We start from the raw sequence: 23,230 nt of genomic DNA, 5'->3' as shown, positions 1-23,230 counted from the left end.
CAAGAAAACAATATTTAATTTAACGTTAATATGCTATGTGTTACTCGGCAATACCAAGTGAGAAATAGAACTGACCATTTTGGTTACTAAAGAGTTTTTCTTACAAATTATATAACAGTTTATCTTATTAAAAAGACTGTGATCCTCTTCATATGAAAAAGCGAGACCAATTTGTATATATCTCCTCTGATTGGATTAATTTCTATATTTGGCCCCTAACGTTACATGCAAACATCTACATAATGGCTCAGAATAAGCTCCGATTTGGAGGAAATAGTGATGAGCAGATATACTTGCTGCTCGGGTTTTCCCGAGCACGCTCAGGTGATCTCCGAGTATTTGTTAGTGCTCAGAGATTTAGTTTTCGTCACCTCAGCTGCATGATTTACGGCTGCTAGACAGCCTGAATACATGTGGGAATTCCCTAACAAACAGGCAATCCTCACGTGTACTCAGCCTGTCTAGCAGCCGTAAATCATGCAGCTGCGGCGACGAAAACTAAATCTCCCAGCACTAACAAATACTCGGAGATCACCTGAGCGTGCTCGGGAAAACCCGAGCAACGAGCATACTCGCTCATCACTAGTAGGAAACCATTATAAATATTAAAGAGCTCATAGAAATCTATAGGGCCATATTTTACCCTCAATTGCCCCCACTTTCCAGTGAATATAAACAGATGTCTTCTATATTTTTTGCTAGCTTTATATGGACTCCAACAGAACAAAAACTATCACTTCAGCCAGGGAATACATTTGCCAAGTGACAGTGAGCACAGACACCATACGGCTGTACGTGGAGTGTCTATGACAGCATAGTATGAAGCTGTAGGGATTCTTGGTGTCATCATATAAGCTCTATTGTGCACATGAATCATAAGAAATTCAATTCTAGTGCATGAAATAAGGCTGACAATTAAGGTGAAAGAGTTTTAATTATCCTAATGCTGTCAGTAACCCAAAAGTAGCCAGTGTTTGCCCTTATCTAATTCCAGTTGCTCCCCTGAATTTTCTATTTTTTTTTTTTAAATCTGTTATCCAGTTCTGTAGATATTGGACTTTTTATTTAGTGCAAATTTTATGGTCTTTACAAGGGGGCGTTGCTCATATATGCAGAGGAACCTAAATACACACCCCTGAGGATCCTGAGAGCCACAACCTTAAAAAATAGCACTAAACAAAAAAGCCCATATCTCTGGAACCATATAGTGGATTAAAAAAGAAAAAACTGAAAAGAAAGAAAACTCAGTGTAGCAGTAGGAATAAAATAAGACATAAACTAGCTTTTTCTTTGTTATGAAGAGATACATCTGAAAAAAATGTTATCATCCTAAGACAATCAAACACCAATATAGTTTTTAAAAGTGATAATAACACTTATAAGATGTATGTACATGGTATTACAATTTCATAATAGTCCAATAACGCTTTTCAGGACCTAACATCTTTTGTGGCATGTCCATAACTAAGTCCAGCAATGACATCTGATTAGCATTGTGTGGCACTTAGGGGTCACAGTGCTAAAAAAGGGTAGTTAAAGAATATATACATATAGAGCCAAACAGCAGCACATTGTTTTCCTTAACATAATACAATTTTCTTGGTGCAAAATGACCAGTATCATCCATTCACTAGCTATGGTGATCGGACATATGGTGAATTGGAAAATCCAGACTGTATGTTTATATAACCAGTGACAAATTTGGAATATCGTGTATAATAGTGATAAATGCAAACAAAGCAAATAATAGGCTTTTACAAAATATGTGCTAGAGCTATGCATTGCGCAGACTTGATATTAAAATTTAAGTGCCGGGGTAGGCAGATTGAATATTCCAGCAGTTGCACCAACCTCATAGTAGATCAGCAAGAGAACTCAAATGAATGCTACAATCAAAATACAGAATGTAAGAATTTACCTGAAAAGGCCAATGGCTCTTTGCTACAACAATAGGCCACTAAGTTTATTATTTTGTTTCTAGTAAAAATGGATTGAGGCAGAAAAGTAATATGCATCGGGAACTGGAGTTAACTCTTAAACACTAGATATTAAACTCATATCCATTACCACCTTAAATGAACACAAACCCTTCACACGATGTTCAAAAATTGTATGTACTTCAACAACAAAATAACAGATGTATTAAAAAAAACTTTTTTTTTCCATTTTATATATATCTATATGTATATATATATATATATATATATATATGTATATATATATATATATATATATATATATATATATATATATATGTATATATATATATATATATATATATATATATATATATATATATATATATATATATATGTATATATCACAGTTTTGTCTCCAAAAATAAGAAAAGGAATATTTAAAAAATTCTTACAACTAATATGTATTATTAGATATAGTTGATATTTTACATTAAAAATTCTGTTCTGAAGCTAAGAAGCACATTGCAGCCAAAGGCTTTCATTGTTTTGGCTGAATAATAACAGTGGAAAACAAAAAAAAAATATCTAGGAATACTATAGCTAATTAATTATATAAGTATACTAATTTTACCTAGTCACAATTATTGTATCTATTGCAGTGTGCTTAAAAGTGTTACAAATGTCTAAATAAGCCCTTAACATTTCCTCAAATGTAAAAGCAGAAGAGGAGAGTCTAATAAAATATGTCCATTTATCGACTTCTCTATTTATCTCCACCTCTTACATATCAAATATTCCTCTATATCAATGTCTCTATAACACCAAATAACCAGATTGTAGATGTTAATTTTTTAAACTTCCGACATGACCACCTTAAATATTGGTTGAACCTCCCATCCATTTCAATAGCAATTCCTTCAATGACTTGATTGCAAATGGGTCATTCTGCTGGTCCAGCCAGTAGGTAATAAGTGTAAGCTCTTCTCAAAAAATTAACCAGTTAATGCAAAGCTGCAATAGTATAACAGAAAAAATATCCTTGGTATTTACTTGGTAAATCTGGATATTAAGATTTGTAGTCTAATATGGCCCATTTAAGACAAAAGTTTTTCACGACTGTAGCCGAGTTTATATTAAGTTTTGGTTTCAACTCATATAGAACAAATTTTCCATTACTAAACATTAGTGGCCTTGAAATAGGTTGGTTTCCTCTGGTCATACCTCGGATTCCAAACTAGAGAAGTGTGCAGATCCCCTTCTTTTATAAAGGGTTCCACTATGACTTGACCTAGGTTGACATTCTGGTGAAAAGATGTGTCTATGACATCTCAAATGGCATCTGCTTAGGTCCTCCAAACTACGGGAGGTAGGATGTATGGGGGCTAAGTCACAGGAGTGATGATGATGATGGAGAAAAGAGCAGTGACCTCCCCTTAGGTGATCCCAGTCTAATCTTCTCTCAAGCTTTTCGTCAGAGCAGCTGAAGTATCTTGGCTCTTTATGGCAGTGAGGCTGTAGCATTTCTAAGCTATTACAATAGCAAGAACCATGGCATGTATTTGGAAGGTACTCCTTGCTTAACTGTCGATATTTGCCGAGTTTATCTACTGACCAATATCTCATAGGTTTGCGAGGTGCAGATGATGTTTGTCGCTCCCTCTCTCTTGATGGGTATGTGCAGAAGTAATTTGGTGAGTACCAACAGTTATGACCCATTTCTGATTTTACACATGGAGGCTCTCTCTCACATACATCAGAATCAGAATCTGAAAGGTCAGCATATTTACTTTGATTGGCGCTCATAACTAGAGGATGAGAATGACTCCTGCACATGTGAGAACGATTAGACTTTTTGTGAAGCAAAGGTTGGGATTCCAAGTCTATGTCTTCCCGGCGATGGTGGCAATCTCTTCCACAACTTCGCTCATCTTCATATGTAAACCTTGTATGGCCTCCATAGTGTGAACCATCACATACCTCCACACTGGCTTTATTTGGGCGGCTTTTGCTAGCATTTGGACCACCACCACTATAAACCTCACATTCCATCTCACACGTACTCTTTGTTTGGTAACTACTGCCCAAGTGGTCAAATTTTTTCACTGCTGTTTCAGGCGTGCGACTTCCTCGTGCTCCGCCACCTGATTTTGGAGTCCGTTCCTTTCCACCTTGGTAATTTTCATAGAGACCTCTTGAAATTTTTGATTGCCAACCAGGCGGTTCTGGAGCATCTTTTTCACGTACAATTGCAAAATAAGAGGGTGGATTTTCTAGGAAGTGTTCCCTTTGAGATGGTGGTGACATTTGACAAGGAGATATTTTTTTGTCTTTGCTGTAAGCTTGCCCTGACTCTACTAAATGATCTGAAAGTCCTTCAGGCTCAATAGGACCATAATATCTGTGAAAGCCATCAGAAAATGCATTCTTATGAGAATGGCGAGGAGCAGCCACTTTGCTATTGGGATCATGGACAGTGCGTGGTGGAGTATACATATCTTTATAACAATTAGGACTCCTGGCATGACGCCATCTCTCCACTATGCGTCTTTCTCGTGGCAAAAAGTTGGAACATGGTAAAGGAGCAGATGGTGGTGGGGGTGGTGCTGCTGAATTTGATAGTGCTGGTATTCTTTGAGGTGGATAACAATGATTTAACGTAGGAAGCTGTTGGTCTATAGCCTTTGGATCTTCACCACTGCAACAGCTGTACATGCCCTGAAGGTAAAACAGAAATGCATAGTCATTTATAAGCCTTTGAAGATGCAAGGTTCAGAAAAAAACAGATGAAATATTCAGCACTGACAATTCCTTGTAAATATTATTCCAATGGAATTATTATTTTATTATTAATGCTATTATATTCAGAAAATGTAATGGAAAAAAATATTGTTCATCTGCCTTACAACAAATGTTTATCACAGTGTATATAATCAACATTCCATAGTCTACTTTAATCATTTACAAATTATCTCTATTTTTGTCATTCATATTTTCTCTATATATACTGCATATGTATATATTTAAATACATATGTTGATATATATATATATATATATATATATATATATATATATACATATGTATATGTACACTAAGCCATGAAACTCCTAAATACTGTATGTAGTCAACATTGAAATTGCAACATCAAGAAGGAAACATCATAGAATTCTGGAAATCACAGGATTTATAGACATTTTAATGATCTGCAAATGATGACAAAATGGAGACAAAATATTCAAAGCATCTCAATTGATTCAGCATCAAAAATTAGTGTCAACCAAAGAAATCCATGCACATACATGTCTTGGCATGCTATCAATGAGGTTATTCATAGTTGTCTGAAGAATGTCCTGCTACTCTAAATGCACTTGGGCAAATCATCAAGATCTGCTGCTGGCAGCTTCTTTTCCAATTAAACAGAGATTCTAGGTTTTTTTTTAATTTGCTTGAAGTATATTTGCCTGTTCGGGCCTACGGGCTTTCCGGATCTCTATAACTTATATACAAGTGGTGCTGGAGACATCTAGCTGGTGAGTTTTAATCTTTCAAATTATTCTTTTGCAATTACCGACCAATGACAGAGACAGTGCTTGCCATGGTAGCACATCTAGTTCTAGTACGCTGCTCACAGTAGCATGAGCAATATACAGCCTTACATTTCTATGTTTAAAAACAGTTCTTAGGACACTTTGAAGAAATAACAGCACCGCTGGTTCCATAACTAAATCAATATAATGCTGAGCTGTTAGGGCAGCTGGAAATAAGACTAAAGGGTTCCAGATACAATACAATATGTCACCCCGCAGCATAATCCTGAGCGTAGAACCAGTTTGTCATTCCTTCATGAAGACTTCTTCATGGCATTGTTCATATGATCTCCAGACAAATCTTCAGTTATTATTGCATTCAAGACATAAGCAGGATTCACCGCTAAGGCCTCTTTCACACTTTCGTCGGCAGTGTCCCGTTCTAATGTGTCACCAAGACGTAGCGACGTACGTTTAGAAAATAGTGTTAAAACGTGCGCAACATTTCCAGTATTTTGGCGGATGTGCCGCCTGAATTTTCAGAGGGAGAGAGATTTTTTCCCCGGGTTGGAAAATGCTTCCATGCATGCTCAAATGTAAAAACAGGATCCGTCACTGGATTCCTGTGTTTCACAGTGACTACAGGATCCTGCGTCCATAGGCTCCCATTCTGTGGAACGACGTATGACGCTGGAGGCGTCCTGGCACGTGTTTCCACTGCAGACAAAAAACATTTCTTTGAATGTTTTTTCCAAACGACGGGCCATCAAATTCAGCAGGATCCAGTGCACAACGGACGAAACGTGTGGCCATACGTCGCGATACGTCGCTAATACAAGTCTATGAGAAAATGCAGGATCCTGCAAATTTTTTTGCAGGATCTTGTTTTCTCAAAAAACAACGTATTTCGACGGGAGCTCAAAGACAGAAGTGTGAAACAGGCCTAAGGCTACTTTCACACTTCCGTCTTTTAGAATCAGTCACAATCCGTCAAAGTGTTGAAAAGAAGGATCCTGTGCCGATTGTAAAAAACGGATTCACTGAATCCTGTTTTTTGACGGATCCACCGATGTAGCAGCTGCAGTAAAAATGGATTAAATTAAAGGAATAGAAATCCTTCCAGGCATGCATAGTGTAAAAAAATGGAATCTGTTGCTGGATTCCGTCATTTGATGGACAGCAACAGATCCTGCGCCCATAGGCTTCCATTCTAGCCAACAACGGATACCGCAGGATCCATCGCTGTACATTTTTTTCGACGCAGAAAAAAAACGTTACATTGAACGTTTTTTCCTGATGACGGTCTGCCAAAACACGACGAATCCGTCGCATGACGGATGCGACTTGTGGCCATCCGTCGCGATCCGTCGCTAATACAAGTCTATGGGGAAAAAACGGATCCTTTGGGCACATTTGCAGGATCCGTTTTTTTTCCCAAAACGACGCATTGCAATGGATCTGAAAAGACGGAAGTGTGAAAGTAGCCTAAGGAATATTCCTCAGACAACCATTAACACACTTCTGTGCAGTGTGTTCATACATGATCATTTTGTTTCCATTTTTTCATAATTTGCTTATTTTAGCATTTCCTCCCATCCTGTGATTTCCAAAATTCCTTGACTTTTTCTTCTTTGAATTTCAATGTTGAGGATTGTACTCTAAATACAATCTATACAACAATGTATTTATCTTGCACCTTCTATTTTCCTTCTAATTCATCTTAAGCCATTTAGTGACATAGCAGAATAAAAATAGCTTGAAAGCAGCTTGCATTATTGACATGACATTGACGTGCATTATAAATGGGCGTATTTACCTCGCCTAAAATTCAATGCAACATGCCTTTTTAAAATATGTTCAAATATCTTGAATATTTATAAAGTAAAAGTTATAATACCATGAACAGATGTTGTCTCGTTTTCAGATGTTCATATTATTGCTTTTTTGAGACACCTAATGATATGGGCTTTCAATAAAATGATGTTTTTCATAAGAAGAACATAAGAAAACCTAAGTATTACTCCATTTAAAGGTATATTCCCAGTGTTGAAGGTTATGCTTTAATCATAGGATATTGCTTGTCTGTTTCTACAGTCCCGTAGACAATGATTAAAGAAGCGGTCAGGCATGTGCATCTCCACTCCTTTATGGCCAGAAAGCTCAGTTCTACAGACCTGTTCTACAAATAGCAATCATTTTATCTAAAAGTGAACACATGAAAAAAAAGCAGCCTCTTCTCACCTCTGCTCCCTGGTATCTTCAGTATTATTACATTAGAATTATGTGGTGGATAGTCATATGAGTGGCCTTATCTAACCTCATCATATCTAACACAAAAAGGGGCGGTAAAGTAAACCGTCACTTCAATGAAGCGAACCATCACTATTAAAATTAACTAATTTTATTGAAAAAGTTTTTCAAAAACATCTATTTAAAAAAGCCACATATCCATCATTACACTAAACTATACCCCATAAAAAATAATTAATTTTAATAGTGATGGTTCACTTCATTTAAGTGACAGTTTACTTTACCGCCTCTTTTTGTGTTGGATTTGTTATTCAGAATTGCGATTTGTTATATAGGACACTAATTAGCAAACTCATCATATCTAGCAGCTCTAGGTTTAGATCAGATAGACATGGTGGACAGCAGTATAAATTGCTGCTTCTTCACTGTTTCCTGGTCACTATAGTAATAGATGAGATTGACAGCGTGGGCAGAAGTATGAGCAGCCTCTTCTTATCTCAGCCTTGCTGTAATCTCAAGTATTAAATCAGAATAACAAGATAGACAGCACTGCAAGAGGTCTATTCTTACACCAGCACCTTTTAAATTTAAGTCATTAAATCAGGTAGAGAATGTGGCCAGTAGTGTGTGCGACCTCTTCTCACCAGAAAGTTACCCAATCTCAAACCCGAACCCCATTCAAATGAATGGGGGGCCTGAACATCCAGCATTTCCCAGCTGTCATACGTGGAAAACACTGGTTCTCCCCGATGGTAATCTTACACGTTACCGACAGTCACAGCTTGTGGTTCCGACATTGTAACACAGATGACAGCTTGGGAGCCAGCAGCTGGGAAAAAGTTTCCGCAATTCAGGTATTGGCTGTGAGTATTACTCTCATCAGTTTTATACCTGGTCTCTCTGATAAAAGCGAGAGCAGGTGACGCTGATGAGAGTATTCACTAGCTGGTGCCTGTCCATAGTATTAAATATGTCAGTGAGATAATTAGTGAGGTGCATGTGCATTTTACTATGCATGTATTCAGCTAAAAAATAAATAAAATAAAAAAATTGTGTGGTGTGACCCTTAATTTTACTAACCAGTTGAGGGAAAGCAGACAGCTGGGGCAGGTACTATTATCCTTGGAAGTGACTAGTATCCATGAAGTTTCCCAGGCTATTATTATTAGCTCACAGCTGTTGTTGTAACCTTTACTGGTTATTAAAATGGGGGACCCCCAGAAAAATAATGTGTGGGATCCCTCTATATTTAATAACCGGCAAAGGCAAAACAGACAGCACATTAACTGTGCCCCTCTCAAACTAAAATCACCAACCCTCAGCTGCCCCAGAAATAGCACATCCATTATATACCCCAATTCTGGAGCTTGGCCTCAGTTTTTCCCACTTGCCCTGGTGCATTGGCAAGTGGGGTAATAATTTTGGGGTTGATGTCAGCTGTTTTATGTCTGATGACACCAAGCCCAGGATTTAATAATGAAGTGGCCTCTATAAGACACCCCCATTACTAAACCCATCATCAAAAGTAAGAAAGACACACATAGAAAAAGTAATTTAATTGAATAAAACACTCCCCCCACAATGACCTTCTTTGGCCTCTTTATTAATGTAAAAAAAATCTAAGTAATACTCACTTTTCCACCAATAATCCATAATGCTGAAGTTCCACGACAATTTCAAACTCAGCTGCAACTGGTTGTATTGACAAATGTTACCACTCAGCTTGGCAACCAGCTCAAACTGAGCTGAACATGAGAACAAGCTTGCATATGACCAATGGTGACATCATTAAGGTTACTGCAGGTCACACACAGCCGTTTTCTCACGCTCAACTCAGTGTGAGCTGGTTGCCAGGCTGAGCAGTAACATTTATCAAAGCTCAACAATGCAATCAAATGTAACAGAGTTGGACATCATCATGGGACATCAGCATTATGGATTAATGGTGGACAGGTGAGTATAACTTAGATTTTTTATTTTTAAATTAATAAATGGGTAAAAGAGGGTCAGGGAGTGTTTTCTTCAAATAAAGGACTTTGCTCTGGGTTTGTCTCTATTACCTTTTACTTACTGGGTTTGTAATGGGGTGTCTGATAGACGCCTCTCCATTGTTAACTCCTGTGCTTGATGACAGAGGACATAAAACAGCTGACATCAACCCCAAAACTATTAGCCCACTTGCCAATGCACCAGGGCAAGTGGGAATAACTGTGCAAAGTGCCAGAATTGGTGCATCTATTGGATGTGCTTTGCCTGTCGTAGCTACTGGCTGCTATTTTTAGGCTGGAGGGGGGCCAATAACCATGGCCTTGCCCCAGTATGAGAATACCAGACTCCCAGCTGTCTCTTTTAGCTTGGCTAGTTATAAAAATGGGGGCCACCACGTAGTTTTTTTAATTATGTATTTAAATAATTGTAAATGTAAATGCGTGGGGACCCCTCTGTTTTTGATAACCAGCCAACATAAAGATGACAGCTGAGTACTGCAGCAGGTAGCTGTCAGCTTTACCTGCACTGTTTTTTTATTATTATTATAATTATTTTTTTTTCAACATGATGCAACTTTCAACAAGCTTAGTTTTGGTTGCCAGAAGAAGTCCATTTTTATGTTCCGTGCACGGACACTTGGCATCCAGTACGGACCATGAACATTACTGATTACATTCTCTCATCTATAGTAATAGATGTTGTCATTTACTCATTTGTCTGTCCAATCACCATTTGGGTGAGGCTTGATATACTTTCCCCTGGCTGGTATTTCCTGCTGGTGATAGTCTCATTTAGATATCCAGCATACTGCTGTAATTTAAGCTAGTCAGTGAAAGACAAGCTATGGTTTATCTCCCTGCTGTTTATGCTGTTTTACCCTGCACCTATCTTCTGTTTTTCATTTTAGGAAGTCGGAAACATATTTTCTAACAGAACATAATTAATGCTTTATTTTGTATTTTGTGGTTTGTTGTAATCACTCTGGGATCTCTTTCTATATCAACATATTCCCTTCTGTAGGTAATTTGCACTCTGCCCTACCTCCGGTTACTTAGGAGGAACATGAAGTGCTCGACGGCCTTTCAGGAAGCATAGTTCAGCCATCTTGTAGTCTGTCGTTAGGGCTATCTCAGCTCATGTAGGAACTACTAAGGATGGCGGGGTCAAGATCTCTAGCCTGTACAGAAACCAGCAGGGTCAGTTGCAGTTTTTAGTGTGTTATCTATTTTCTCAAGTTAGTTATTACACTATCATAACAAGCACTCCAGAATACTACATTATTAGATCAGATACCTTAGCACCCCCTAACAACTTCAGTATTAGTGCCACGGTGATACCGCCACAAAGAGTGTTCTCCTCTTATTCAGGCATAAGAAGATCACGGTGTGTGGACTTACCACCGATGCAGCCGGTGCAACTGCACAAGGTCCCGGAGATGAAAGGGGGCCCTTGCATCCAGGGGCATACTGCCCATAGTGGCAGACCATGCATCAATTATGGGTGCACTCAGCCAAGATTATGGGCGGAAGTGAGAGGACCCAGTGTCAAGCAGCGTCAGGCCTTTCTCACTCCTGCCCATAGTTATGTGGATAACAAGAGTCGAGGAGAGAGCAGTGTACAAAGTGAAATAATTAAAAAAGGTGGCGTGTCATGCAGGTCAATTCATGCTTTCTCCACCTAGCTGGTGGAAGCGTTCAATGGCTGCCACCTCTGACATCCTGCATGGTGGCAACCAATGGTGAGTATTCATCTGTAGTCAGGGGGCCCTGGTCGCAAGCACACTGGTATGTATGTGTGTATGTATGGTATTTGTGTGCGCATCTGTGGTGGATGTCGGTCAAAAAAAAAAATATATATATATATATATAAGGCAGTAATAATAAGAGCAATCAGGCCTGTTGCTCATAGCCTGAGAGTCTGGGAGCTCCATTGCAGGATTGCTCTCATCATAAGTGGCATGTCAGGCAGGGAGAGGGACCCAGACACATTTCTTGCACAGGGGCAGCAAGCTGCCAGTGTCAACCCCTGGTCTATCTACACATTCACCTGCACTGCATGGATCTGCTTTGCCATCCATGTAGCTCTCCTCATGCTTTCTGTCTCCTAAAGCTTTCCATCCTGAGTTGTCTCAGCTGTTGGTAGTTCTTCACTTCCCTCTAGCATAACTACTCACTTATTTGCTTTAGTAACTGCCAGTGATAACCTGCTATACCTGGTTGATTTGGGAGTTGTGAGCAGTGGTTCGAGAAGCTGGTTTGGATTCGTCTCCGGAGATTGCTATTCGGAAGTTTATTTGGTGTTATCCTTCTCCTTATCTTCCTGTTTGGTTTATCTCACCCTTCCTCTCTCGTTGTATACGATATAATGCGCTAAGAGCGATTGCTGTTTTCTTTACCCTTGCCTGTCTCCATTTGTGTCTTTATTATAGAGCCAGACTAGTGATCCTGTTAGGGCTGTGCTTAGGGCAAGACATGGATTAGGAATGTGATCGCTGTACGGAGTAAAAGAACCTGTCTAGGGATGTCAGAGAGCTCAGGGCTGCGCAGGGCAAGGTTCAGGGGTACCGCGTTAATCTTTCTCTAGTCGCAGTGCTTCCCTTCCCATCTATCCTGCTATGCACCATCTGGCTACTGGAGTGTGACATTATCACTGACCCAACTAATTCGGGTTAATAATGGACCCTTTTGCTGCTCTGGTGGAGCAGCTGCACAATCTGTCACAGGAGGTGGCAGACCTCCATTTTGTGTATTGCAGTGTCGACCACAAACCCTGGGTTCAGCTGCTTGTGCCCCAGGCAATTCCCTTCTGAACCTTAATTGGCTTCATTGGATAGGTTCTCTATAGGTTGGGTTTGGTTTGTGGTATTTAGGGAGGCCTGTAAGCTTTGCTTTAAACTTTTAAACTTGGCATGTAGATTTGTAGTAGTCTATTAAGATGACACATTAATTTATTTGCCTGACCTCACGAGGTACATGTAAGGAAGGTGTTACAGGTACTTAGGGACAATAAGCTCTATGTCAATTCAGAAAAAATGTATGTTTGCCATTCAGGAGAATCCTTTTCTTTGGTATCTATTATCATCCACTGCTTTTCATATGGATCCTGCAAAAGTCTGGGCAGTCCTGAATTGGAGTCTTCCTGAAATTTGAAGGCTTTACAGTGGTTTATTGGTTTTTCTAACTACTACGGCAAGTTCATAAAGAACTTTTTGATAGTAGTTAAACCACTAACGGATATGACCAGGAAAGGGACAGACTTTTCGAGATGGTTTAGACCGGCAAGTGAAGCGTTTGCATCTTTAAGGAAAAGTTTCACTTTTGCTCCGGTTCTCATACAGACTGACGTTACTCATCCTTTCAGTCTGGAGGTAGATGCATTGGAGGTAGAGGTAGGGGCTGTATTAAAAAGTCTGTGTTCAGGGATCAGCAGCAGGCACATCTTTACCTTTCAAGTTCACTCATCCCTAGTTCTGTCATTGTCTACTGCAGTATTACTTTTAATTAAGAGTGGGCCAAACGATCATCTTCTATCCTCTGTTCTTATAGAGTAATTCTGCAATGTGCTCCAATCCGCAAAATAATTTTGCCTTCACGCTCTGTAAATAGTAAAACTAACTTGGCAAAATGGTAACATTATCAAATCGTTTATTCATAGGAGTCCTTTCTTTCGGAAGCAAATTAACATTCCTTTTATGAGGTTTGGATGAAAGGACTTCAAGAAACTTCTTGGGTATAATGAATCAGCTCTGAGACCACAAAAGTATTTACAAAGAGGATGTTACTTTAGAAGGAGCTTTGACTGTCTCAAAGCTCATGTATTAACCGAACCTGTGCATGACTCTGTGAAAACATCATAGATTATGTAATACACAGTTTACAAATAGTACAACTCTGCAAAATCTATTGTTCTTTATGTGATGTTTTAAAAGTGGAACCTGAAATGTATTGCATTAAAATGAATAGTGGATAGATAGATTGAATTTCTACCCAGGTATTAGTATTTGTAATAGGAATAGATTATTTTTCCCTATCATAACGGATAACAGAGAGATTCCTCAGTGGTTGATACCTTTTAATGGCTATCTGAAAAGCTCAAAAGCTTGCTATTTGTTAACATCTTTTCAGTTTCCCATCAAAAGTTATCAACCATCGAGGACTCTCTGTCACGATCCATTTTTGGATTTGTGGCAGTTCTGGTTCCACTTTGTTTAAATGTAGCTTTTTTCCTTTCAGTCCATCTGGGGCTAATGTCAGTTTTTCCTCCCCGCTGGCAATCTGGTATGACTGCAGTGTTGCTGGGTCAGCTGATGTGGTGGTGACCACTCCCACCATCCTTTAAAGGGACTCTGTCACCTGAATTTGGAGGGAACGATTTTCAGCCATAGGGGCGGGGTTTTTGGGTGTTTGATTCACCCTTTCCTTACCCGCTGGCTGCATGCTGGCTGCAATATTGAATTAAAGTTCATTCTCTGTCCTCCGTAGTACATGCATGCAGCCAGCAGGTAAGGAAAGGGTGAATCAAACACCCGAAAACCCCGCCCCTATGGCTGAAAATTGTTCCCTCCAAATTCAGGTGACAGAGTCCCTTTAAATGGTCACCTGATGCTTCAACTGACTGTTGGTGATAGAGTTTCTCTGGAGACCAGCCGATGTGTGAGGAGCTCTCTGGTGCCAGTGTGTATCAGCTGTTTGAGGTCCTGGTGTTATATCGTACGCTGAGTGGAGTTTGGAGTCCAGCTTCAGAGTCATCTGCGGTGTGATGCTTTGCAGCAGTGTCTGGAAGCTTAGTGTTGTATTTTTACCTTGTCCCTTTGATGTTTGTCAGTGTCCCTTGTGTTGTATTATCTGCAGTGGTGAGGCTAGTGCTCATTGCCGGCCAGTGCACTAGCCAAGGCAGTATTAGGAGACAGTGAGGGACTTAGGTTTGTGATGGTGGCGGGGTAAGGACCCGCTTAGGGCATTAGGGGAGTACACGAACAGGCTCAGGTTTGAGCTCAGGTGGTGACCATCCCCCATTCCCCTATCTGTAGGGCCTTTCTCTCCCCAATACCATCCCACTGTGTGTTGTGTTGCCCGTTGGGTGGTAATACGTATTGTGACACTCTCAAATTTGAATATTTTTTGAGTCCTGATAAACTTTGACTACTTTCAACTGTGGTGATTGTTTTGCCTTACTTATCAAACATTCTGAACTTACTGAAAATATACAATAAAAAATGATATTGCGGTACCTTGCTAGACAGAAAAATCAATGTAAATACATTTATACATGAAAAAGACAAAAGTATTCTAAGATTGATACCTTTATTGGCTAACCAAAAAAGTATATTTGCAAGCTCTCAGAGCACAGAGGCTCCTTCATCAGATAAGTTTATAGATGAATTACTGGTAGCAGAGCACCACATTTAAGAGATGTTGCAACAGAACATTTGTGAACAGGGTGGATGGGGTGATGCCAAGGTTATAAAATTTATGTTTATGTTTTTGTTACAAATGCAGAGGTGGTAGGAGTGATGGCTCAGGAGTGTGGTGATTTTCAGTCAGTCTGATGGAGTTGTGAAGAGTGTCCACGTAGTGACTGTCGAGGTACACCAGGTACTTTCAGCTGATATACTTAATTATGTGTACCAAATGTCCAACTTGGGGTCTGTGTGTGGGGGAGAAAGGGCAAAAGTTTAGAACAAGGATGAATTCTCATCACCACACAATAATAGATAAAGAATAGATTTACCGGTGGCCAAACATTTGTGCATGTCTGATGACAGCACCATGGACATGAAATTACTAGTATTAAAAGGTGTTAGGGCTGGTGGAATGCACTGAGTAAATATAGAGATGGTATTGGTGAGTTTGCAGCCCTGGGTCCACTGTGCAGGAGTGGAACCTGCTGCTAGTAAATAGTGGCACTATATGGCGGTATTATGCCTGAACAGACACGTGTTCCATCACCCGGTCTGTATAGGAGCGAACTCTGTTGCCTCACAGAGTCGCCAGGATTAAAGATAATGCTGTGCCCTGTTAACCTCACAGAGGATCACAGCTCTCTAATGGAGCAGATAGCATATAGTGGTCATACAGTCAGCATCAGCACTCAAACAACTTCTCTCCAGAGGTGCCGGAAATCTGGTGGCTATTAGCCAGCACTGAATTCATACACACAAACTCCTCTCCGGAGGTGCAGGAATTCTAATGGCTTACAGCCGACCCTGAGCTCATGCTGACACAGACCACAAAGTAGCTAAGCTCATTCACACATGAACATAAGATGATACTAGCGCATGGCTGTGCGGCCATGTGAACCTTATATAGAGGAAGCTCTCCAGGACCTTTCTAGTGGTCCAATAGGAACTGATTCAGGACCTGAGCATGTGAACCCAACCTTCAATGAGAGGTTGTCCCTTGGGCATGCTCAGTACAGGAAATGCAGGACTTAGTCCCAGGAGCATCTGCTCACCGCAGAACAGTGCTGGTTACAATGGCTGTGCCTGGAAGATCAGCAGTAACTTAGCAGTAACTTAGCGCACAGAATCTGCCTGAGCCAGATGCTGGGAGCAACGTCTCCGCTGAGCAAGCTCCAATGCGGCTGAAGAAGAATGGGAGACCGCAGCGGAGGTGGTTTGAGATTCCCGCTGTGCAACGTGGGAACTCGAAACCTAACATTACCCCCCTCCTAGGGCCCTCCTCCTTGGGCCTCACTATGCTCAAAGGCAGCAATGAGTTGCGGAGCCCGAATGTGCTCAGCAGGCTCCCAGGACCTGTCCTCTGTACCACAGTCCTTCAAATCCACCAAATAAAATTTTCTGCCACGTACCACCTTACACCCCAAGATAGCGTTCACCTCATAATCATCCGTAGATGAACCCGATGTCCCAGCAGATAACTCTGAAAACCAGGACATGTGCACGGGCTTTAGAAGAGACACATGAAAGGTGTCTGTAATAACTAGGCATAGAGGAAGGGCCAGACGGCAGAACACAGTGTTAACCTGTTTCAGGACCTTGAAGGAACCCAAGTAGCGAGGTGCAAACTTAGTGGACTCAACTTGCAGCCTGATGTTATGGGCGGAGAGCCACACTAAGTAGCCAGGAGCAAAGGTCGAAGCGGGGCGCCAATGTGCATCGGTGGAGAACCTCATTCTCTTTTTGGAAGCCCGAATGGCATCCTGAGTGCTGTCCCAAATGTCACGTACTTCTACAGCCCAGTCTGCCACCCTAGAATCAGTGGAAGACACGGGCATAGGCACAGGAACCCGCAGATGCTGGCCGTAATTAAGGAGGAATGGAGTCTGTCCAGTGGAGTCGGCTACGGCGTTGTTTTGCGCAAACTCCGTCCATGGTAGCAAGGATTCCCAGTCATCCTGCCTAGCAGAAACAAAATGTTGCAGATATGTGACCAAGGTCTGGTTGGTCCTCTCTACCAACCCATTCATCTCGGGATGGTATGCTGAAGAGAGATTCAACTCAATGCTGAGTAGTCATCAAAGCTCTCTCCAGAACTGAGACGCAAACTGGGGACCCTGGTTACTGACAATTTTGTCCGGCATACCATGTAGGCGGAAAATGTGTTTCATAAACAACGCCCGTGCAGAAAGTAGCCATGGAAGAGGCACCAAATGCACCATTTTAGAAAAATGTTCTGTGATTACCCAAATGATGGTGCAGCTACGGGACTTGGGTAAGCCCACCACAAAGTCCATCCTGACCATCTCCCAGGGCCTGTCTGCCACCGGCAGGGGGTAAAGTAACCCAGCTGGCAATTGTCAAGAGGACTTATTCTTAGCGCAGGAGACACACACACACCCGAATATAGTCTCCAATGTCATGGGCCATATGCGGCCACCAGTACGTCCTCGCCAGAAGCCCAGATGTCCTTTTGGTCCCAAAGTGTCCACCCACCCTAGACGAGTGAGCCCAAGAGAGAACGTCCGGTCACAAATTTGATGGCACAAAAGTCTTGCCCGGGGGCACAGACTCTAGCAAAACCGGAGCCACGGTCCTCAGGCTCTCAGAAGGGACAATAAGCCGAGGTTCCTCCTCCTCCGCTGATGACACTACGGAGCGGAAGAGAGTGTCGGCACGAATGTTCTTCTCCCCGGAGAGAAAATGGAGGGTGAAATGGAACCGGGAGAAGAACAGGGACCATCTGGCCTGGCGAGAATTTAGCCGCTGGGCAGTCTGTATATAGAAAAAATTCTTGTGGTCAGTGTAAACTTGGAAGGGAAAGCAAGCCCCCTCCAGTTGGTGTCTCCACTCCGAGAAAGCCAACTTCATGGCAAGCAACTCCCTGTCCCCGATGGAATAATTCCTCTCCGCTGGTATGAAGGTCTTGGAGAAGAAGAAGCAAGGATGCTTCCGACCTTGAGCATCCTTCTGGAAGAGAACTACTCCAGCACCGATGGAAGAGGCATCCACCTCCATAATAAAAGGTTTATCAACATCGGAGCAAGCTAAAATGGGAGCACTAGTGAAGTGTGGCTTGATTGAGAGAAAGGCTCTGGAAACCTCCTCCGACCACAATTTGGGATTTGCTCCCTTTTTGGTGAGGGCAACCAAGGGAGCTACCAAATTGATAAGTGATGAATGAACTGGTGATAGTAATTAATGAACCCCATAAAGCTCTGCGCCACTTTGAGAGTAAAGGGTACCTGCCAGTCCATCACAGCCTGTAGCTTGGCAGGATCCATAGCCAATCCCTGGGCGGAGATGATATAGCCAAGGAAAGGCAAGGACTCCTGCTCAAACACACACTTCTCCAACTTGGTATTGAGGGAGTTTGCCCGTAGGAGGTCGAAGACTTTGCAATCATCTCTCCAGTGGGAGTCTATATGGAGAGTACATAAGAATATCATCCAGATAGACTACAACTGAGGTGGAGAGCATATCCCGGAAGATATCATTCACAAAGTCTTGGAAAATGGCAGGGGCATTACAGAGCCTGAAGGGCATCACCAGGTATTCATAATGCCCATACCTGGTGTTAAATGCCATCTTCCATTCGTCCCTCTCACATATGCCAATCAGGTTGTAAGCACCCCGCAGATCTAGTTTAGTAAATACCCTTGCTCCCCGCAACCTGTCAAATAACTCTGATTTCAGAGGCAGAGGGTATTTATTCTTAACCTTGATGGCGTTAAGACCCCTGTAATCAATGCATGGACATAGTTCTCCGTTCTTCTTCTGCATGAAGAAGAACCCTGCCCCTGCAGGTAACACTGACTTCCTAATGAATCCTCTTGCCAGATTCTCCTGGATTTATTGGGACATTGCCTCCATCTCCGAGAGAGACAGGGGATAGACTCAACCCCGCCGAGGCTCTGCATTAGGCAAGAGGTCAATAGGACAGTCATAGGGGCGATGTGGTGGAAGGGTCTCCACAGCCCTCTTGGAGAAAACATTTGCATAGGGCCAGTAGTGCTTGGGGAGAGAGGAAAGATTTGCGGGTACTTCAGTAGTAGCAACCTGAACGCACTACCTCAGACAACTGCCCTCACAAGATTCACTCCATCCCAAAATTCTCCCTGAGGACCACTCTATATGAGTGGAGCGATAACTAGGGTTGAGCGAAATGAATCGGACAAATTCAAAAATCGCTGACTTTCGGCAAAGTCGGGTTTCATGAAACCCGACCCGATCCTAGTGTGGGATCGGCCATGAGGTCGGCGATCTGCGCACAAAAGTCTTGTTTCGTATGACGCTTTCAGTGCCATTTTTCAGCCAATGAAGGAGGACGCAGAGTCTGGGCAGCGTGATGACATAGGTCTCGGTCCCCACCATCTTACAGAAGGGCATGATAGTGATTGGCTTGCTTTCTGCGGTGTCACAGGGGCTATAAAGGGGCATGCACGCCGACCACCATCTTACGTCTGCCGATATTAGCATAGGGAGAGTTTGCTGCAGCTTCATCAGAAGAAGGGATATAGTTAGGGAGGGAAGATTAACCCCTATAGCGATTTCCACTGTCCAACACCACCTTTTTTTGCAGAGACAGTGGAGGCTATATTTTTGTGCATCACCTCTGTAGCTTATTAGGCTGCCTTATAAAGCTCCCTGATAGCTGCATTGCTGTTTGCACACTGCTGTGCAAACCAACTGCTTTTTTAAAAGCAAAAATCCTGTTGCTCCTTTCTGCACAGTTAACTTGTGTATTTGTCCACATTTTTGTGTGCAGCAGTCCTTTTTATTGCTGCCATACTTGTCCTGAGATCATTGTAGGGAGACTGAAATTGTACTACAGTCTTTGTACTTTTTCATATATCTTCCAGCCACTTTCTGCCACTTACATTGTGTTGTTTTAAACACTGGGCCTGAGTTTCAGTTCAGTCTCAAAAATATACTTCAGTCCTGTTAGGCTGGTTTCACACTTGCGTTTTTATCTGCATGCGTTTTTTAAAAAAATGCATGTGTGAAAAAACGCATGTAAACGCGGTAAAACGCATGCGTTTTTTAGACGCATGCGTTTTTATAGAAAAACACAAGAAAACAAGAAAAAAACAAAAAACCCTAACCCTACCCCTAACCCTACCCCTAACCCTACCCCTACCCCTAACCCTACCCCTAACCCTAACCCTACCCCTAACCCTAACCCTAACCTGAAATGTGTGGCACTGAAATACGTTTATATACGTATATACGTATATAAGTGCCACGATATTTCAGTGGCCATGTATATAAGTGCCACGTATTTAAGTGCCACGTATTTCACGTAAATGCCACGATATTTCAGTGCCACGCATTTAAGTGCCACGTATTTACGTGCCACGATATTCCACGTATAACCACGTAGTTATAGTATTTACAGTACGTGGCACTTAAATACGTGGCACTGAAATATCGTGGCACTGAAATACGTGGCACTGAAATACGTGATACGTTGCACTGAAATATGTGATACGTGGCACTTAAATATGTGGCACTATGACTGTCAGAAAATGTTCATTAAACGGTTAGGGGTGAGGTTAGGGGTAGAGTTAGGGTTAGGGTTTGGATCCCTTTATCACCTTGATGGTGGTGGGTGGCTTTTCAGTGTGTTTTCTGTTTTTTTTCTATAAAAACGCATGCATTTTTAACGCAAACAAACGCATGTGCTTTAAAATGCATGCGTTTACATAGACAGCAATGCATTTTTTTGCCGCGAAAAAACGCATGCGTTTTTTCGCGGCAAAAAAAAACGCGCAAGAAAATGCTACAGGTTGCATTTTTGAAAATGAACGCATGCAGAAAAAAAACGCATGCGTTTACAAACGCGTACAAAAAAACGCATGCGTTTTCAATGTTAAATATAGGGGGAAAAACGCATGCGTTTTTTGTGCAAAAAACGCTGCAGACAAAAACGCAAGTGTGAAACCAGCCTTAGTTTGTCATATGTCAGCCAGCCACTTTCTGCCACTTAGATTGCTTTGTTATATACATTGGGCCTGAGTTTTGGTTCAGTCTCCCCCCAAAAAAGTGAGATTCAAATTCTCACAAAGTGGATATACTTCAGTCCTGTTAGTTTGTCGTACATCAGCCAGCCACTTTCTGCCACTTACATTGTGTTGTTTTAAACACTGGGCCTGAGTTTCAGTTCAGTCTCAAAAAAAAAAGTGAGATTCAAATTCTCACAAAGTGGATATACTTCAGTCCTGTTAGTTTGTCATATGTCAGCCAGCCGCTTTCTGCCACTTAGATTGCTTTGTTATATACATTGGGCCTGAGTTTTGGTTCAGTCTCCCCCCAAAAAAGTGAGATTCAAATTCTCACAAAGTGGATATACTTCAGTCCTGTTAGTTTGTCGTACATCAGCCAGCCACTTTCTGCCACTTACATTGTGTTGTTTTATACACTGGGCCTGAGTTTTGGTTCAGTCTCCCCCCCAAAAAAAGTGAGATTCAAATTCTCACAAAGTGGATATACTTCAGTCCTGTTAGTTTGTCGTATATCAGCCAGCCACTTTCTGCCACTTAGATTGCGTTGTTATATACACTGGGCCTGAGTTTTGGTTCAGTCTCCCCCCAAAAAAGTGAGATTCAAACTCTCACAAAGTGTTTATACTTCAGCCCTGTTAGTTTGTCGTATGTCAGCCAGCCACTTTCTGCCACTTAGATTGCATTGTTATATACACTGGGCCTGAGTTTTGGTTCAGTCTCCCAAAAAGAATAGTGAGATTCAAATTCTCACAAAGTGGATATACTTCAGTCCTGTTAGTTTGTCGTATATCAGCCAGCCACTTTCTGTCACTTACATTGTGTTGTTTTATGCACAGGGCCTGAGTTTTGATTCAGTCTCCCCCCAAAAAAAGTGAGATTCAAATTCTCACAAAGTGGATATACTTCAGTCCTGTTAGTTTGTCGTATATCAGCCAGCCACTTTCTGCCACTTACATTGTGTTGTTTTATGCACAAGGCCTGAGTTTTGGTTCAGTCTCCCCCCAAAAATGGGAGATTTAAATTCTCAACAAGTTTATATACACCTTCTACCTTGTTTTACAGTACCATATAACGGTTGTTATTTTGGTTACATTTTCCAAAAAATGAGGAAGTCTGGTGGGAGAGCCCGTGGGCGGTGGTCGCCATCTGGTACTGATGGTGGTGGTGGTGGTGCATCTGGTGGTAGTGGCAAAAGCACAATAGCACCTAAGGCTGGAGGTGTTGAGCCAGCGTCATCGTCTGGCTACACAAGGCCTTGAAGGCTCCCTTATCTGGGAGTAGGAAAACAGCATTTAAAGCCGGAGCAGCAGGAAAAAGTTTTGGCTTTCATTGCTGACTCAGCCTCTAGCTCTTTCGCCTCTTCTTCAGAAAGTTCCAAATATAAAAGCAGCGAGTTGTCAGTGGATGCTCCCGGTCAGGAACAAGTCGTTTCCTTGTGTCCTTCACCCAGACAAAAAGTGAAGGATGCGTCAGGCGACACTACAGGTTACTCCATGGAGCTCTTTACACATACCGTGCCTGGGTTAGAATGGGAAATTGTTGACTGCCCATTACAAGATGAATCGGACATGGAGTGCACTGATGAACAGCCACAGCTAGATTATTATGCTGTTCCATTGACTCAGATCACTACATTGCCCTCGCAGTGTACTGAGCCAGAATCTGACCCTGATGAGACTATGGTGCCCCGTCCTGAACGCTATAGCACCTTACACGGTGACACAGAGGAAGGTGCACATGACATTGAAAAGGAGGTGATAGATGAACCAGTTGTTGACCCAGATTGGCAGCCATTGGGGGAAGAGGGTGCCGCTGCCAGTAGCTCAGAACCGGAGGAGGAACATCCACAGCAGCCTTCTACATCGCAACAGCTGTCATCTGGCAGGCCCATATCAGGCCAAAAATGTTTGTCAAAAACAAAAACAATTTTAGGACAGCATGGTCATCCAGTGAAAGTAGCACAGCGTGCAATGCCTGAAAAGGTATTTCATAGTAGGAAGAGTGTAGTGTGGCAATTTTTTAACCAAGATCCGAATGATCAGTCAAAAGTTATCTGTAAGAAATGCTCAAAGACCTTTAGCAGAGGGAAGAATCTTCAAAATGTAAATACAACGTGCATGCTTAGACATTTAACCAGCATGC

General features: G+C 41.8%; 1 protein-coding gene across 1 annotated transcript in view; it reads right to left on the bottom strand.

Annotated features, from left to right (window-relative positions):
• Nucleotides 1-2,341: 2,341 nt before the first annotated feature.
• The window catches only part of GRIN2D (glutamate ionotropic receptor NMDA type subunit 2D), a 1,124,513-nt gene continuing 1,103,624 nt past the window's right edge, over nucleotides 2,342-23,230 (bottom strand). The window contains exon 15 of the mRNA XM_077259507.1: nucleotides 2,342-4,634. Within this exon, the coding sequence (XP_077115622.1) occupies nucleotides 3,135-4,634 (1,500 nt within the window). The 3' untranslated portion in view covers nucleotides 2,342-3,134. The remainder of the gene's footprint in view (nucleotides 4,635-23,230) is intronic.

This window comes from Ranitomeya variabilis, chromosome 4 (assembly GCF_051348905.1).
Source record: "Ranitomeya variabilis isolate aRanVar5 chromosome 4, aRanVar5.hap1, whole genome shotgun sequence".
Taxonomy (NCBI): domain Eukaryota; kingdom Metazoa; phylum Chordata; class Amphibia; order Anura; family Dendrobatidae; genus Ranitomeya; species Ranitomeya variabilis.
Note: the sequence above shows the minus strand (reverse complement) of the source record. Positions and strands in the feature narration are given on the sequence as shown.